The sequence below is a fragment of the Drosophila ficusphila genome, unplaced genomic scaffold (genome assembly GCF_018152265.1).
Source record: "Drosophila ficusphila isolate 14025-0441.05 unplaced genomic scaffold, ASM1815226v1 contig_791, whole genome shotgun sequence".
Taxonomy (NCBI): domain Eukaryota; kingdom Metazoa; phylum Arthropoda; class Insecta; order Diptera; family Drosophilidae; genus Drosophila; species Drosophila ficusphila.
In genome coordinates, this window is record NW_025064737.1 from 5,263,491 (window position 1) to 5,282,687 (window position 19,197).

General features: G+C 42.6%; 4 protein-coding genes and 1 pseudogene across 4 annotated transcripts; all 5 read right to left on the bottom strand.

Annotated features, from left to right (window-relative positions):
• Positions 1-333: 333 nt before the first annotated feature.
• On the bottom strand, positions 334-1,008 carry LOC108093297 (protein Turandot C-like). Its single transcript, XM_017193274.2, has 2 exons — positions 887-1,008; positions 334-825 (listed from the first exon to the last, which is right to left on the bottom strand). Exons 1-2 carry the CDS (start codon positions 907-909, stop codon positions 450-452), a joined length of 399 nt encoding a protein of 132 aa, XP_017048763.1. The 5' UTR covers positions 910-1,008; the 3' UTR covers positions 334-449.
• Positions 1,009-1,694: 686 nt separating this feature from the next.
• Positions 1,695-2,355, bottom strand: LOC108093281 (protein Turandot B1-like). The gene is made up of 2 exons (XM_017193260.1): positions 2,161-2,355; positions 1,695-2,097 (listed from the first exon to the last, which is right to left on the bottom strand). Exons 1-2 carry the CDS (start codon positions 2,181-2,183, stop codon positions 1,695-1,697), a joined length of 426 nt encoding a protein of 141 aa, XP_017048749.1. The 5' UTR covers positions 2,184-2,355.
• Positions 2,356-10,317: 7,962 nt separating this feature from the next.
• LOC108093282 (protein Turandot A-like) lies at positions 10,318-10,804 on the bottom strand. The gene is made up of 2 exons (XM_017193261.1): positions 10,757-10,804; positions 10,318-10,693 (listed from the first exon to the last, which is right to left on the bottom strand). The coding sequence occupies exons 1-2, from the start codon at positions 10,777-10,779 to the stop codon at positions 10,318-10,320; spliced, it is 399 nt and encodes a 132-aa protein (XP_017048750.1). The 5' UTR covers positions 10,780-10,804.
• Positions 10,805-13,368: 2,564 nt separating this feature from the next.
• On the bottom strand, positions 13,369-13,806 carry LOC108093283 (annotated as a pseudogene).
• Positions 13,807-15,411: 1,605 nt separating this feature from the next.
• LOC108093284 (protein Turandot C-like) lies at positions 15,412-15,892 on the bottom strand. The gene is made up of 2 exons (XM_017193262.1): positions 15,851-15,892; positions 15,412-15,787 (listed from the first exon to the last, which is right to left on the bottom strand). Exons 1-2 carry the CDS (start codon positions 15,871-15,873, stop codon positions 15,412-15,414), a joined length of 399 nt encoding a protein of 132 aa, XP_017048751.1. The 5' UTR covers positions 15,874-15,892.
• Between the last annotated feature and the right edge of the window lie 3,305 nt (positions 15,893-19,197).

Consider the following 19,197-nt stretch of genomic DNA (forward strand, 5'->3'; position numbering starts at 1 on the left):
ACTGATGGCATTTTAAAAATAGGCTGATTGTATTGTATACATACCACATAAGTTTTTAAAGATTGCCCTGGGTTTCGAGTCCCTAGCCGAATTTTTGAGAAGTTTTTCTGACCAAATTAACGCCAATAATCGATAATAATTTTATTTACTATACTTTTAACACCAAAATAGTATTTAGTTTGGTTGGACTTATTGACTTTGCATTGTCAAATATCATTAATACCACATCCACTTGAGAGACAAATTGTATACAAATAAAATTTTCGTATAGGGTTTTTTGGTTTTTTGGGTATTCCTTTACAGGTTTTCAAAAAGTCAAAATATAGAATAGCATTGATTTTCAATAGTTTTATTTAGTAAGAACCAAACACTTTTACACAATTTTTTGTTGCAATCAACATTGTGAAAGCTCCCAAAACTATAAAATTTAAAGAAATAATAAAGACGGTTTAACCAAACCATTCATTGAATTTTCTGGCAAGGGTACTGCCCAATTCTTCAAAGAATCCAGTAGCCGCATCCCTTGCGACTTTATTCACGATCTTTGAAGCGATCTTGGACTTCCGTCCGCCTTGACTCGGAACTCCGTCGATTAATATAGCGTCGGTGTTCGCATTAACAAAAACGTCGATTTTCTCCCTTTCTTCAGGAGACAAGCTGGGAGCCAAGCGGTAATAAATATCCAGCAATTCCTGGGTCCTATTGATTTTGGTTTCATCGTCCAGGGAAGTGGTCATGATCTCTGCCACTTTAAGTCTATCGGCTTCCCGTTCTTCGTCGGTGTAGCCAAAGCACAAAGGACTTATGAGGAGGAGTGCAAAGCACCTGTGTAGAAGAAGAATGAAATTATATGTCTTAATTAAATTAAAACGATAGATGTACTCACATTAGAGGAATTGAGGATTTCATTTCGCTAGGATTTAATGAAGCGCTGGAACAAACCGAAGTGATAAACCTGTCTTCAAAAACCTGAATTTATACCCCAGCGAGAGGCCCAAGCAGTCTTAAAAATTCAAAGGCATCAATCTCAGCAGTTCTGAGAAAATAATGAATAACAGCTGATAATGAGAGCAAAAATATAATAAATTGAGAGTTCAACAGAAATGTGTGTACTGTAGGTAAAAATGTAACGCTTATCATTCAACGTTCCGATGAATTCATATTTCAATTATTATATTTAAATCGACAATATTTAATCAGTATAATTTCCAATGAAAACAAAAGAGATAAGTAAAAGTTCAAATAACATTCGAACATTAAAAATCATATTGCTTGGAGAGATTATAAAAAACCGTTGGCGATTAAAAAAAAAAAAAAAAAGATTTATAAAAACTGTAATACGGTAAAATATTTTAAACTTATTTTTTGTTGTTTTAAAAGAATTATTGGGTAATAAGTTACTTTGTGATTTGGTCATTGTGGCAGCAAGCGGGACTATCGTCAAATTTCAACTTACATTAATCCGACAAACAAGCAATCGCATAGCGAAAATTCGTAAAAAAAAAATACCCTTACTAGTCGTGAGATTCTTGAAAACAGAATTTTGCTTAACGTAAGAAAATGCAGAATATTGGCTAGTCGTTTTAAATTGTTTAATTGATACCACATCCACACAAGGAAAATGTAGTAAATTTAATAACTTTCTCCCGTTTAAATCGGTATTTCACAAGTTAACGAAAAGTCAACATATATAATTAGTATTGCCATTTTCTATTATAAAAATAGGACCACCAATCACTAAAATATTGGGCAAGTTTACTACCCAATTCCTCGAAGAATCCAGTTGCCACTCCCTTCGCAGCTCCAGTCAGGGCATTTTTTGCATACTTGCTCCTTCGACCACCTTGGCTTGGAACTCCTTCGATTAGTATTTCATCGGTGTGCTGGCTAATAAAATTGTCGAATATCTCCCTTTGCGCGGGCGACAAGCTGGGAGCCAAGCGGTAATAAATATCCAGCAGTTCCTGCGTCCTACTGATTTTGGTTTCGTCGTCCAGGGAAGAGCGAATGATTTCTAGCACTTTAAGTCTATCGGCCTCCCGTTCTTGATCACTGTACCCAAAGCACAAAGGACTGACTAGGAGCAGCGCAGCGCACCTGTGATAAAATAAAAAAAATTACTTAATATTCTACATAAATTAAATCGATGGTGCAACTTACACCAGAAATATTGAGGAACTCATTCTGATCGCACTGGAGCAAACCGAAATGATTAACCTGAAACTGCAGCGAGATGTGCAAGCAATTTTGAAATTGCAAGTATTTAAATATATTCAGTTCTGAGAAAAATACCAATTAACAACTGATAATGCGAACTAAACTATTATATTGTAACGAAAGTTGGTTTCAAATGACTTGACCAGGTGACCAGTACCAAAGCTGACATCTGGCAACCCTAGGACAGGCCAACGACCGGTCACTCTAGGACCTGTAAAAAGCCTGCCAAAAAGTTTGGGAAGATAGCGATCACACTGATCGATCTTCTCTCTCTCTCTCTTCTTCCGGTTTTCTGCCAGGTTGCATGCTTGTGTCATTAAGCGGGTAATAAAAACCTTATACAAATCTTAAGAACTCTTGCTTGGTTGTTTGAATGGCGTTGGCATAACGTGGGCTGACCCCCACCTATTAAACAGTATCCGCTCGGCTGACAGTGGCGAACTTGGAAACCTCGACAGGGCAGCTAAGTTTCGTTACATTGGTGCCAGGTGTGGGGTCACGTGGGTTTGCGAAAACCCAGATCCAAAGAAAATGCCTAAAAAGTTCGCCAACGCCAGCCCTCACCCGATGGGAATATGGGAGAGGGTGCACAACAGCAGCAGATTCAGTCTTTCATGCAAAAGCTGGAAGAAAAAGTAAGCGTAATTGACAAGTCTCTAGAACGAAAGTTCGAGCAAAAGTTTGAGCAAATGTGGGCGACCTTCGAGAGGACCATGCTTGGTGGCTTGCAAGGTGTAGCAAAAGGACCGGCCAACACCACAGATACCTTTTCAGCGGCCATGCCGGCGGGGGAGCCAATGCTCTCTGCTAGCACGCCACGCCTGTTTGCACCCCCAACGGACGACCCAGCACGTCGCAATTGCCAAGTGGAGCCGCCGGTAGCACCTACGGCCCGCTCTTATGATCCGCAGCCTTCGAAAGCGAACAGTGCGGGCCTTGCAGCCGATGGAGTTTCGACCAGAGCATCGCAAGCAGTCATTCCTTCTCGATATTGGGACTTTTTAGAGTTGCCAGACACGGAGATACCCCCAATATTCGACGGTACCAGACCATGGTCCGAGTTTCAACGCCTGTTAGACGACATGGCAGAGGAGTATCACTGGTCTGAGAGAAAGAAGTGCCGGAAGCTGTACACAAGCCTGCGCGGGCGCGCTCAACGCTTTCACGCTACCCTCCCAGAGTCTACTCTTCGGTCCTACGAGGCCATCAAAACGGCTATGCGCGAGCATTTCACTGTAGGGACGCATACGGGCTATCACATTTTTCATAACCGTATGCAGGGCCCAAAAGAAACACTCGATGACTTCGCAATGGAACTCGAACGCCTTGGGAGAGCAGTTTTTGGAGAGCTGCCTGAGCCGACCTACAACAACATAATGGTTCAACGTTTTATCGATGGCATCCGAGAGACGGCATACCAGGTGCCGATCATAAGCAGTAACCCGCGGTCACTAATGGACGCCCTCGATATGGCCGTTCGCATAGAGGCACAATGCCGTCGTCGCCCAGGCGGTACCGTAATGAATATCTCCGCCATAACTGCTGAAACTCAACTGTCAACGCCAAGGAGAGGTGGCCGAGGCGCACGCCGCAACACGCGTGCCAGTCCAGAGTCATCTCCCCATCCTGCTACTCTAGCGGGAAACTAAATGCCGCCAGCCTCTCGGGGCGGAGGTTGGCAAACAATGCCGACAGCCCCACCAAACCTTTTCCTGCTCTGGCGCCTACCAATGTCGAAGACGAGTTTTACCCTTGGACGCCAAAGGAACGTAGCCCACCTGTAGCCTCAATTTGGACGAGTGAACACGAGCCCATGGCCCGTGGCCCCTTGCCGCACCTCACCGCGAGACCGCCGCTTACCGAGCAGCTTATTGCCCGACAGAGCCTTCCTCCTACGAGAGTCGAAGCCGTCCTGCCCCCAGCGCCAGTAATGCCGCCGCCCGGAGAGAGTGCCAATGGATCACGGCCTACCTTGGCCTACGCTACTTCGCCGCCACCCAAAGTATTGGCAACTGGAGACTACGCACGAGAAGGTCCCCCGGTAAAGCTAACAACCACCGAACAGTTGACTGCCGCACCAGCCGCTCCTTCAGAGGAAGTCGACGCCGCCCGTGCCCTGCTGTTTGAGGAGCCGCCGCTCAGCGAATACGCTTTGACGCCGCCGCTTAAGTGTGTTGAAGCGAAACCCCTGTCAGAAGCTGGACTTGTCGCCCCCGCGAACAATGTACTCGCCTGGCCCCCAAAATCTCAACAAACCACCGAACAGTTCATTGCCGCACCTGCCGCTCCTTCAGAGGAAGTCGACGCCGCCCGTGCCCTGCTGTTCCAAGAGCCGCCGCTCAGCGAATGCGCTTTGACGCCGCCGCTTAAGCGTTTCGAAACGAAACTACTGCCGGAAGATCGAGTTGTCGCCTCTGCGACCCATGCACTCGCCCGGCCCCCGAAATCTCAACAAACTGCCGAACGCTTCACAGCCCTTGAAGAACCTGAGTCCGTTTTGGCCCGTTTGTTTGCTGACCCGACATCCGAGGAAGTTGACCCTGCGCCACCGGCCTATATCCAACAGGAGCTCAACGCCTTGCCCACTAAAGCTACGTATACCTGCAGTTCACGTAGTGGTCAGCATTTACACTGTTTTATCTTCTTACAGAAGACCCCAGTCCGACTGATCGTAGACACTGGCGCCTCCGTCTCCCTCCTCAACCGTGGAGACGTTCAGGAACGGTTAACCACCACCCCGTGCCACGTTGTTCTACAAGGTCCGTCTGCAGAACAGTTCATCGCCACAGCCCGGGTGTTAGCCAGTCTGGTTATAGCTGGCCGACCCTTACAACACGAATTCCTCTTGGTGGAGGGCAACACCCCGAGCCTTATGGGCATCGATTTTCTGTTGCGTCAACAGGCATCCGTGGATCTAAAAGCGCTACACCTCAAATTTCCGTGGGGTGCGATCCCTCTACACCCCCCAAGTGAGACGCTGCCAAGCCTACTGTACTCCACAGTCGCCACCAGAATTCCGCCTTACAGCAACACCTTTCTGAAAGTCAGCTGCCTATCACGGGATAGATGTCCCGTGGCAGTCTTGGAGCGTGGTGCCTTCTCCCAGTTGCCTACTGAGGTAATCTTGGGCAGTACGGTGGTGAGCAATACGGAGAACTCTACCATTCTGCACCTGCTGAACCCGAGTTCCAGGGAGTGCCGATTACCAATCTTCACCATTTTGGGCCAAGTGGAACCAGCCGAAGTACTGCCGGTCGCGCCAAAGTCGCTGAAGCCCGACAGTACGAATTGGACGTCGCTGGCACTACCGCCAGACTTACCGACAAACCTTCACGTGGACTGGCAGAAACTACTCCAACGCTACAAGACCGTGTTTGCCCAAAGGGACGATGATATGGGGCGAACTAACCTTGCCCATCACACCATCGACACCGGCCAGGCCCGGCCTATTAAGCAACCACCACGTCGGGTTCCACTTTCCCGGAAATCGGAGGTGGAACAGTTAATCGCTGATATGCAGTCAAGAGACGTGATCCGTTCCTCCACCAGCCCATGGGCATCGCCCGTAGTCCTAGTTAAAAAAAAGGATGGATCCACCAGATTCTGCGTGGATTATCGCCGTCTGAACGACGTCACGGTGAAAGATTCGTACCCGTTGCCAAAAATGGACGACATCCTGACTACCTTGCATGGCGCCCGTTGGTTTTCTACTATGGATCTACAAAGTGGATATTGGCAAGTAGAAATGGACGAGGAATCACGCCCCAAAACTGCATTCACTTGTGACGTGGGGTTGTTCGAATTCAATGTTATGCCATTCGGTTTGACAAACGCGCCCGCAACCTTCGAGCGCTTGATGGACGGCCTATTTTCCGGTCTCTCTTGGAAGTCGACACTGGTGTACTTGGACGACATAATCGTGCACTCCCGCACGGCCGAGGAGCACCTTGTTCATTTGGACCAAGTATTCGACCGATTGGCAACCGCCGGCCTCAAGTTGAGTCCACGTAAATGTGCTTTCTTCCGCCCCGAAGTGAACTACCTCGGTCACATTGTGAGCCACAACGGATTGAAGGCATGCCCCGAGAAAATTCAAAAAGTAGTCGATTGGCCACCGCCCCGCAACCAGAAAGAGGTACGATCATTCGTGGGATTGTGCTCGTACTACCGCAAGTTCATCCCAGCTTTTGCGACAATAGCCCGGCCGCTGCATGAGTTAACCGAGGCCCGCCGCCCCTTCACGTGGTCCACCGAGGCTCAGGATGCATTTGGCCTGCTTAAGGTAAAGCTGACATCGTCACCAGTACTCACTTTTCCAGATCCCAATGGCCTGTTCGTTCTCGACACTGACGCATCCAATCACGGCGCTGGAGCTGTACTCAGCCAATGTCAGGAAGGTCAGGAGCGAGTTTTGGAATACTACAGCAAAACATTTAACGCAGCAGAGCGCAACTATTGCGTCACCAGAAGAGAATTGCTAGCCGCCGTTCTCTCCACCAAACATTTTCATCATTATCTGTACGGACGAAAGTTTGTCTTGCGGACGGACCATGCATCGCTCCGCTGGCTGTTCAATTTTAAGGAACCGGAAGGCCAACTAGCTCGCTGGATCGAGCGTTTACAGCAGTACCATATGGACATTCAACACCGAAGTGGTAAACATCATGGAAACGCTGACGCTCTTTCACGCCGACCCTGTGGTGAATGCAGGGTGTGCGAAAAAGCTGAGCAGTCCGACAGACCAGGAGTCCTCTTCATGCAAATCGAAGCTGTCGATTATGCCCAACTTCAACGACAGGACCCAACTTTAGCCGTGGTCCTATCATGGTTGGAAAATGGAAAACGACCCCTCAAATCCCAGATTTGGGGCGAAAGCCCCGACATCAAAGCTTACTGGCATTCATTCGAAAACCTTCACTTGGAAGACGGCGTTATAAAAACCCGGATCAAGACTGGTGAGCAAGTGGCCCTAGTACCGCAATCATTGCGGGAGGAAACCCTACGCCACGCTCACAATGCGCCTACTGGAGGCCACTTTGGAGTCAAGAAGACGACTGCCAAAGTAAAGAAACGGTACTTCTGGATCGGTCAATCAGCCGACGTAGCCATCTGGTGTGCACGCTGCCTCAAGTGCAACGCGAGGAAAGGACCATCTAGACGAACGGTGGGACAGCTGCAACCAAGCTCCATTGGCGCCCCCTTCGAACGGCTAGCGATCGACATTCTGGGGCCTTTGCCTACCACCTCGCTTGGCAACAGGTACATTGCCGTAGTGATGTGTTACTTCACCAAATGGCCCGAATGCATCGCCCTTCCTGATCAGACGGCTGAAACCGTAGCCAAGGCCCTTGTGCAAGAAGTTTTCTGCCGCTATGGAGTGCCATTTGTACTACACTCGGATCAGGGCCGCAATTTTGAGTCCGCGGTATTTCAATCCTGCATGCGCCTTCTTGATGTGGAAAAGACCCGAACGACCCCGCTTCACCCTCAGTCCGATGGCATGGTCGAAAGGTTCAACCGAACCCTGCTGGACTATCTAGCAAAATTCGTAGCAGCCGATCAGCGGGATTGGGACCAACTCCTACCGTTAGCCCTGTGGGCTTATCGCTCAGCTCCGCATGAAGCCACTGGATTCTCACCCGGACTATTAATGCTGGGGCGTGAGTTACGCCTACCGGCCGAACTGATATACGGGCACCCGTCTCCTAGCTCCCAAAGCTACCCCGAATACGTAGAGCGGCTACAGGAGAACCTTCGGAAGACACACCAGGCCGCCCGAGTACAGCTTCTAGCCGCGGCCAAGGTAAACAAAACCCGCTACGATCTCCGATCACATCCGGTCGAATTTGAAGCTGGTGAGGATGTTTGGCTCTACGCTCCCACTCGAAAAGTCGGGCGGTGCCCGAAACTACAGTCTGACTGGATTGGCCCCGCTACTGTAATACGACGACATTCCGATCTGGTTTATGAGGTCCGTCTACCTGGCAAGCGTTCTACCAAGACCGTCCACGTCAACCGCCTGGTCAAGTATCATCGATCGAACACTCGGCCAGGAGACTCGAGTCTAAGAGGGGGGTAATGTAACGAAAGTTGGTTTCAAATGACTTGACCAGGTGACCAGTACCAAAGCTGACATCTGGCAACCCTAGGACAGGCCAACGACCGGTCACTCTAGGACCTGTAAAAAGCCTGCCAAAAAGTTTGGGAAGATAGCGATCACACTGATCGATCTTCTCTCTCTCTCTCTTCTTCCGGTTTTCTGCCAGGTTGCATGCTTGTGTCATTAAGGGGACGTTCTCTTTGTTTTGGTCGAAATGAAGGCAAAGTTCGTTAATTTTTTGTGGGATAATGAAAAGGCGTACGAACTTCGGGTTTTGCTTTTTGAATTCGTTTATTATTCAGGATTTTTTTTAAATTTATTTGATGGTGAAATTCAAAATGGCGGCTGCAAAATGGCGGCTTTCATCTGCCTCCGCGCGGCAAACATCGTCCCAAAATTACGAGCCTGCAGCCTCTTGTAGTCAACAGAAATAGAAAATTGTTACCATTAGGTAAAGTTAATATACTTGTGCGAGGCACTAACCTAGTGGCATCAAATTGCAGCCATAAATTGACCGCGTAATGAACGCTTGAATTTTAAAGTTCGATTTTCGTACATTTTTTTTCAGTTAAACCACGTTGAAAAATTATAAATAAATTATTGTTTTTTTCCGGAGTAGGTTAGTGCCCTAAAGAAAAGCATCTACTTTCATAAAAAATTTACATGAAGCAAATCGGTTCACAGGATGAAGCTGTGGACGCGTAATTTTGTTGAAAAACATGGTTTCGAGAAAAACGCGTTTAAAGATAACTTTCTTGGGTATACATCAGCGTTGCCAGACGTCCCGATTTTGGCGGGACGTCCCGATTTTTAAATTAAAATTAAATGTCCCGCGCGGGACAGGTTCAGTCCCGCTTTTTAATGATAATTCGAACGTGCGGGCTGATGAAGCGCTCAGGAGTAAGAGAGGCGCGTGCGACTGCGACTTCCTCTCTTTCTCTTCGCTCTTTCCTTATTTTCATTTGCTTATAATTTTCTGTGTCACGAAAACGTACGATTATCAACGAAAGAATAACGATTACCATTTGTTTTAGTGCAGTGAAGCAGTAAATATTTTAAAAACTTCTGGTTATATATGTTTTTTATTATGTCCCGCTTTCGACGTAAGAGTCCCGCTTTTTTCACTAAAAAAATTCCTAAGTCCCGACTTGCCAAAAAAAAAAACTGGCAACGCTGGTATACATGGTATAAATGGGTATGTTTGACACGCTCTAGCTCAAGAAATACGCGTCGTATCGAAATGTCCTTTCACACACATATTCTAAAGATATGTGGCTTTAAATTTTTACAAAAAAAAAAAAAATCGATTTTTTGATCCAAAACAAAGAGAACGTCCCCTTAAGCGGGTAATAAAAACCATATACAAATCTTAAGAACTCTTGCTTGGTTGTTTGAATGGCGTTGGCATAACGTGGGCTGACCCCCACCTATTAAACAGTATCCGCTCGGCTGACAGTGGCGAACTTGGAAACCTCGACAGGGCAGCTAAGTTTCGTTACAATATATTAGGTTAGAGTTTAATAGAAAAGTGTGCACAATATGTAAAAATAGCACCCTTATCGTTCAAAGTACCTGTGAATTCGTGTTTAAATCAATTTATACAAATCAACCATATGAAATCAATATAATGTACAATTAATATAAAAGAATAAGTTAAATTAACATGCGTACGTTAAAAATCATTTTGACTGGAGAGATTAAAAAGCTTGTGGTTTAATAAAAAATTAATATATTAATATTCGTTATAGAAAACAATCATAAAGGCAAAACAGTTTTTAATTAAATTCGAGAAAATATTGACTTTTTTGTGACCAGTTTGAATAAAGCCACATACATTTGAAAGATAACAAAATAGAAATCCTTAGTTTCTCCAGTTATAAACGGTTATTAAAAAGTCAAAACATTTTATTCTGAATTTGTTCAATAACAGTTGTACACTCTATGAACACAATTTATTTTTGGGTATCATTCAAACAATTCAAACAAATAAACAAATTTGTTTAGCCAAACCAACTAGAGAGTGCTTGAGCAATCTGGCTTCCTAGTTCTTCGAAGAACCCAGTTGCTGCGTCCTTTGCAGGCTTAGCAATGATATCTATAGGAATCCTTCTCTTTTTACCGCCTTGGCTCGGAACTCCGTCGATTAATACATCATCGGCGTGCTGGTTAATAAAGTTGTCAATTTTCTGCCTTTCCGTAGGCGACAAGCTGGGAGCCAAGCGGTAATAAATATCCAGCAAATCCTGGGTCCGACTGATTTTGGTTTCGGCGTCCAGAGAAGTGCGCATGATTTCCTCAACTTTAAGTCTATCGGCCTCCCGTTGTTGGTTACTGTACCCGAAGCACAAAGGACTAACCAGGAGCAGCGCAAAGCAGCTGTGACAGAAGTAAAAATTAACAGCATATTCCTAATAATTATAAAATGGCAGTACTACTTACATCAAAGAAATTGAGGAGTTCATTGTAGTGGGTCTTGATGGAACACTGGACCAAACTGAAATGATAACTCCACTGCTGAGATTCCGGAATTTATAACCCAGCGAGAGCTGTCTTTGTTAAGTAAATTCACAGAATCTCAAGTTCCATGTGTTTGCTATCGGAGTTTCCCTGAATTGTATTCTTTAGTTTATTTTAACCATTTAACCAGAAAGAGGGGATGATGATAAGGCTAAACTCAAATGACAAGACATTTCAGAGGAAGTAGCACACATTATCTCAACTCTCGATGAATCATAGATAGTCATAGTTGAGAAAGCTTAGAGATAATTTATAGATAATTTAGTTCCTATGCTTATAGATAATTATATTGTGTGTATTTACAAATGTGTGATGTATAGGTACTTATATAATATCTATTTGTATGTACATATATGTATACTATTTATCTGCTATAACTCGGCATATCCTGACTGGAGTGCTTCTAAACTCTAACATCATCTTCTTCATGTGTCTCTGTCCTTAAACATGGCTTCATTTTGGCCACTGACCACACTCCTTTATATAGTATCCTTAACTGTTGGAAATTGTCTATGTCTTCTAATGTTTCAAAATCTTCTATCATGTTTCAAAATCTTACTTACTTTATATGGCCCCTTATATTTTGGTACAAGTTTTTTACATATACCTACAATATTGTCAAAGTTTTTAATCATCACTAAATCTCCTTCTTCATACTTATGTGGTTCTTTTCACTTTTCCTCCACAACTTTTTTATTATATTCTTGTAATTTGTCTTGGTGTGCTCTAGCGCACCATTTCCATCTTCTGTTACTCCATACAGTTCTTTTAATTTCTCTTTTAATTTGTCTATTTCTTTACCTCTTTGCGTTGCTCCCAATAACATTTTGCTTGGGTGCTGTTTTATTGACCTTTGAACTGTATTATTAAGTGCATACTCTACATGTTCTAATACCATATCTCGATGTAACCCTTTCTCTGAATTTACTAGTTTTGCGATCATTGGCCCCAATATACGATTTACTCTCTCCATTTGACCATTTGCTTGAAGAGATCCTGAGGCAATTTTAACATGTTTGACTTCATTTTGTTCTAGAAACTTTTCAAAATCACAATGCACTTTGGTCTACTATATGCCCTAAAATAATCTTCCAGTGCTATAATCACCTCTTTTGTACTTGTTGTTTTGGTTGGACACAAAAAGGACAAACTTCGTGAAACCTTCGATCACCACAAAAATATGCTTGTTAGGTATACCCTTGTCTACAGGACCATAATGATCAGCATGGACTACTTCAAAAAGCTTAGTCTCTTTTGGTATATTATTTAAGAAACCCTCTTCCTTTGCAATCTTTGCTGAGTATGCAATACATTTAAGACAGTTGTCCACATGACGTTTAGCTTTATTTTTCATGTGAGAAAACCAATAACTTTTCAATATTATTTCGATCATTTTATTTACTCCAATATGTCCTAATTCATCATGATATTTGTACAGTACATGTCCTTCCATTTCCTCCGGTACAGTCAATAAGAAGCTACCATTATCTATCATCCAATAAATTACTCCATTTCTCATTTCAAAATGTTTTTGCTCAGACTGTTGCAAACTATCTCTAATTTTTTTTTTTTTAATCTTTACTTTGACAAATTATTAAATTTTCTTCAAAAGTGTTAGTATCTGTGGCTAATCCCTCTACACACCTGCTTACTGCATCTACATGCTGCATCCTCTTCCCTGGTCTGTGTTCTGGAATATAATCGTAGTTCTGTAGAGTAAGGACCCATCTATCAATTGCTGGACTTCATATTTTTTTATTTAAAGCCAATGTTAATGCATTGCAATCTGTTACTAGCTTAAAATGTATACCTTTAAGATATATTCTAAAACGTTGCAATGCTGTAGCCAACATCTCTAGCTTAAAACTCTCGTACATGAACTCAGCTTCTGTCGTTCGTTTTGAAAAATTAAAGACCGGATGTAACTTTCCATTAGCTTTCCGTTGCAGCAAAATTGCTCTAAATCCTAAGCAGCTAGCATCACAGTGCAATTCAGTCTCGTCAGCAGGGTTATATAAGGCAAAGCCTGGACCTTCTAAAAGATTCTTCTTTAATAATTCAAAGCACTCAAGTTCTTCTAATCCAAAATTTAAACTCTCTATCTTTTATCTAGCCTCAACTCCAAATTCTTCGCTACCAATCTTTTAAACACCTCCTCTAATATTTTCATATGTCTGGTACTGCTCTCTGTTGCTATTAAGATATATTCCATGTACACCAATAGTTCTCCCGACTTTATCATATCTGCAAACACTTTATTCACAAATCTTTGAAACACTGCTGGAGCATTTCTTGGCCCAAACGGCATTTTGAGCCATTCATACTGTCCTAACGGGGTTGTAAAAGCAACGTACTTAACTGAGTCTTCATCCATAAATACAGTTTGAATAAAGCCACATACATTTGAAAGTTAACAAAATAAAAATCCTTAGTTTCTCCAGTTATAAACGGTTATTAAAAAGTCAGAGCATTGTATTCTGTTTGTTCAATAACAATTCAACATTCAAACAATTCAAACAAATGAACAAATTTGTTTAGCCAAAGCAACTAGAGATTGCTTCAGCAATCAGGCTTCCAAGTTCTTCGAAGAATCCAGTTGCCATGTACCGTACAGGTTCAGGGATCCCTCCGCCTTGCATCGGAACTTCGTCGAATGATATAGTGTCGGTGTTCATATTAACAAAATCGTTGATTTTCTCCCATTCTTCAGGAGACAAGCAGGGAGCCAAGCGGTAATAAATATCCGGCAAATCCTGGGTACTATGGATTTTGGTTTAGGCGTCCCGAGAAGTGCGCATGATTTCCTCAACTTTAAGTCTATCGGCCTCCCGTTGTTGGTCACTGTACCCGAAGCACAAAGGACTAACCAGGAGCAGCGCAAAGCAGCTGTGACAGAAGTAAAAATTAACAGCATATTCTAAATAATTATAAAACGGCAGTACTACTTACATCAAAGAAATTGAGGAATTCATTGTAGTGGGTCTTGATGGAACACTGGACCAAACCGAAATGATAACTCTATTGCCGAGAGCCCGGAATTTATAACCCAGCAAGAGCCGTCTTTGATAAGTAATTCTTAATGCTAAATTTCATGTATTGGCAAGTTGAATTTTGACCTACCAATCTTTAGATTATTATCAATTCCTATGACAAAGAAGAATAACCAAAAAGAGCGGATGTTGATAAGGCTAAACTTAAATGACAAGACATTCTGGAGGAAGTAGCACAAAGTCTCGATGAATCAAAATGTTCTATTTTTATATTCCATTAATTTCTAAAGCTTACGTTACGTTTCGTTACGTTACAATTTATATAAAAGAATAAGTTCAATTGACATGCGTACGTTAATAATCATTTTAACTGGAAAGATTAAAAAAGTTTCGTGTTTAATCCAAAATTAATACAAAAAAAATGTAGACCTATCAGAGATATAATACACTTTTTTTTAACAGTATTTATTAATCAAACCTTCCCTCAACGAGACTAACGGCAGGTATTCAAATCTTAGCCTAATACATATAATTAACTAATTAAAATTAAGTTTTTTTGGAATAACGGTCCCAGCTATTGTTGCTGGGTGGGGAGATCTCTCCGCCGGAGTCGTGTGTGGCTAGTGCTCCCCGTTAAATACCGCGCCAGCCTATTTGGATGAGCCTGTAGCACGATCGTATACTTTACTTCTACTTCGTCGATCTCCTCTTTAACAGATCCCACTTTTAAATCTCTGTGAATGTTTTCATTGATTGATTGATGGGGCTCTCTGGATCACTTCTAGGTTATTAACGCATGCGCTCCCCGATAGCTCGGAGCCATACTTCCTGTTCCTGTGCGTGTAAAGGCGATCTCTTCTTTTTGGTACATGTTTGGGAAGCCACCAATCTGTTTTACTGGAAGTTAGAAGATGTGTTCGTTTTGAAAGCTGCGGATGGTCGTAGAGAAAAATTAAAATGGGCGAGTGATCCGATAAAAGATCTGTTAAGTGTTCCACATGAACTTGACCTCTAGGCACTCTTCTTGTGACGGCAAAATCCATCAGGTCAGGCTTCTTATAAGGATCTGTTGGCCAATATGTAGGCTTACCTGGAGAAATAAGGTCAAGATTGTTTCTTGGGGTTATCATAGCGTTGTACAGCCGTCTTCCTTTGAGGTTGGTAAATAGGCTGTTGCGAATGATGGCAACTCATAATGAATGAAGCGGGTCTTGATCAATATGTTTTTTAAAATGTATAGCCATTAAGGTGAAAAAGGTTTTGGGTTTTGGGGTTCAAACCCCAAATTATTATTATTATTACTTTAAAATAATTATACCTACATTCTGGTTTGGTCATTGCGGCAGCGTTATGACATAAAGCCCAAATAGTTTTTATTTTATTTTGGGAAGATATAGACTTCTTAGTGTCCAGTTTGAATAAAGCCACATACAGTTGAAAGATAACGAAATATAAATACTTACTTTCTCCAGTTATAAAGGTTATTTAAGAAATATGAATAGAGTGTTTAATCTCTTCGAATACAGTTTATTTTTTGGTATCATCGGTGGAAAACTTTGAACAATTCAAACAAGAAAACAATTTTGTTTAGCCAAACCAACTTTTGAATAAGTTAGCCACAAAGCCCCCTAGTTCTTCGAAGAACCCAGTTGCCGCGGCCTCTCCAGCTCCATACAGGATCTTCTTACCGATCTTGGTCTTTAGACCGCCTTGACTGGGAACTTCGTCGATTGATATAACATCGGCGTGATCCATAATAAAGGAGTCAATTTTCTGCCTTTCCGCAGGCGACAAGCTGGGAGCCAAGCGGTAATAAATATCCAGCAAGTCCTCGGTCCTACTGATTTTGGTTTCGGCGTCCAGAGAAGTGCGCATGATTTCCTCAACTTTAAGTCTATCGGCCTCCCGTTGTTGGTCACTGTACCCGAAGCACAAAGGACTAACCAGGAGCAGCGCAAAGCAGCTGTGACAAAAGTAACAATGAACAACATATTCTAAATAATTATAAAACGACAGTACTACTTACATCAAAGAAATTGAGGAATTCATTGTAGAGGGTCTTGATGGAATACTGTACCAAACCGAAATGATAGCTCTACTGCCGAGGGCCTGGAATTTATAACCCAGCAAGAGCCATCTTTGATGAGTAATTCTTAATGTTAAATTTCATGTATTGGCAAGTTGAATTTTGACCTACCAATCTTTAGATTATTATCAGTTCCTATGACAAAGAAGAATAACCAAAAAGAGCGGATGTTGATAAGACTAAACTTAAATGACAAGACATTCTGGAGGAAGTAGCACACATTACGCAAAGTCTCGGTGAATCAAAGTGTTCTGTTTTTATATTCCATGAATTTCCAAAGCTTACGTGGACATCCTGCCAAAATGTTGAACAGAAAAAAGTGCATTCCACTGTAGTGAATGAATAGCAATTTCTTTAAAATTTTACTTACACTCTTTCATACATGTATTTAACAAAGAACGAGGTTCTACAGAAGCTTTCCCACATGGATATAGAATCTGGTGAGCGGGGAGTCGAACTATTTATTTTTAGTGCCGCCAGGGCTAATTGAAACATTTAAACTCAGACAACTGCGCTTGGATACGAACGGGATTTGCTTGGAACAAGGTCGACACTTCAGCAGGATCTGGTGGCAATCACGCTGATAATACATTTTTAATAGACTCTCAGCCGTTGTCGGCACTTGTGAGCTGGAATTACGCAATCAGGAGACATGAGACAGGAGACAGGCGAACAAGGACACGCAGCCAGATGTTTTGTGCAGGTACGCGATGAGAAGGACAATCTTGCCGCTAGACGAAGCCGTTGGCCCGTTTAAAATTTCCGGGTTGGTGGGTTGGATTTTGGGTGGTTGAACGGGTTGAATTCCACTCCCCGCCGACTTGGAAGGGATGGCAAAGGTACTGCTACGAGTGCTAATTGCCTAAATCTATCCCACATGGCACACACAAGCTGCCAATTTGTAGGCCGGCTCTTTAATTAGCTGGCTAACAGGCTGTCGACTAATTAATGAAAGCGGCAACAGCAACGGCAGGTTCAAGTTCAGCCAGTGAATTTGTGTCAACAGCATTTGCATAATGTGGCCACATTCGGAGAAAAGACAGAGCCATTGCATGTGCTTAGGTGTCGGCTTCAAAGGATCAAGGGTTTGAGCAGTGCAGTCCTTTGCATTTTTAATCAATGCCTGCCACCAGCACCCCCGTCATTCGAACATTGGAACAGCCAACGCACGTGGCATGAATAAATTAACACGATTTCGGGCTACATTTATTCTCACAAGATTTATTACAGAGCGGAACTCCCGCACTCCAAAACTCGGGAGCTCGGGAGAAAATGATGATGCTGATGATTATGTTCCGCCTTTCCCTCACTTTCCCTCACTTTCTTTCCTTTCCGCTGTTCGATTTAGCGATTTTCGGCTGGCGCCAAAGATTGTTGCATATCAAATGGCGCCTAAGTGCTGGGCGTGCGTCGCCAAACAAATCAAATCAGAATCGAAGCGCGGTGCTTTTCGGCTTTTACGGCCCCAACTCCATTTATTTAAATTCAATTTTATATTAGCGGCACTCACTCTCGCCTTTATTACCAATGGAATGGCTTACAAAGTGGATTTCGAGGCGCCTATAAAAGCGGGCCGAAGTGAAAGTATGAGTCCTCTGGCAAAACGCCTTCGAACTAAGGATTTGGGGGCGTGGCCTCGAGGGCTTCAGCCATTCATTCAGTGCAGACATCCAAGCAGCTGACGTGGAATTAAATAGCGTCCTTACAAATTTGTTGCATATGCCACTCCTACTCCGGCATGCCACTCGTCCTTGGTATCAGGCATGCGACAACATGCCTGTCGAATGCTCGAAAAAACTATAAAGTGTCCTCGGTGTTCTAAAAATAAAGTGCAGGATAAAAACGAGGGGGTCGCCTCCATAAAAAACTGTTTGAGTGGGTTTTGTGCGCCTTTTAATTGACTAGTGTTCCGTTGAAGCATCCTCACAAAAACTAATGTCAACTATACTTAGTTATCAAGCGAATTTAAGCTTCAGGCAGAGAATAAAATATTCATTTTACTTCCAAAAGGTTATTTGCTATTCAGAGCTAAAAGCATTTACTCAAGTTTTTTGTATCAAATTTTAACAACTTCAACCAGTTCAGTTGCACGTTATGTAAAATTCTGTGGATTTATGCATTGCCTTAAGCATGTAACAATTAATAATTTACAAAATGCACAAAAGATCTTTTATGTGCTTAAAAAATATTTGTTTCTGTTATGAGAAAATGAAATAAGTATGTTTTTGTGATCTGCCCAAGTGCAAAGTTGGTTGACAAAGCTTTCCGTTTTATCAAAAAAGTAGGTACTCGCAAAAAATGAACAACAAAGAAAAAACGGAAAAAAGGTATGTTAACCGAAATTCCTTTTGTGAAATAGGGAAAATACAATGTGAAACTACGTATCAGTACGTAAAGCTGGTTATTTACATTCCTTTAAATAAGCTCGGCACGGAAAATGCATTGCATGTGCTTGACCAACGGCAACATTTTCCCACTTCACCGTTTTCCCTTTGGTATTTCGCTTTCATCTCCACCAAAACTCAGAGGAAAGCGGATGACTAACTGCCCCGAAAATGTATTTACATTCATGCACAATGCGAAAATATTTTCGAGGTCCTCTTGACCCTGGAATGCCTTGGCTCCGGGCACAACCTTCACATGTGTATATCTTACTTTGCATTATTAAAATTATTTGGCCTAAGAGTCAGACATGACAAGCAAGCCTTGTCAGCATTTCCCTACGCATTGGGATAATAAAAGCGGCCCGGAGGCCAAATTGATGGAGGCCAGACGACTGACAGACAGGCAGACAGTCGGAGGGCGAGAAGAAAGTCCAGAAGTCAGATGCCCTCTTCAACTTTATCCAACTCGGCTGAGTCTGCCACAAAGCGAAATCAAAGTGCACTATCATGCTTGAGAGAGAACTGAAATAGAGGAGTCACGCACACAAAGGATGTCGGAAGCACACAAACCGTTCGGTCTCTATAACTTGAATTAATTATAATTTACTATAAAATGTATTAGATTTAGTTCAAAAATAAACGTTTCTTTATCAATAATTTTCTTTTTTTTTTTTAAACATACAAACTTAACTTCAATTCAAATTTAAAGAATAATTTTTAGGAAACTCTTACATTATTTTAAGTTTTTGGTCTCTGAAGGATATAGTCAATTTAATCAATTATATAGATAATTGGAACAAAAATAAGTGATTTCGAACATTGAAAATCTGATGTCTTATCCTGAGAATTTTTTTTTTTGGTTTTAAAGTAATTTAGCAAGTTTGATTGCAGCATGCTGTTCGA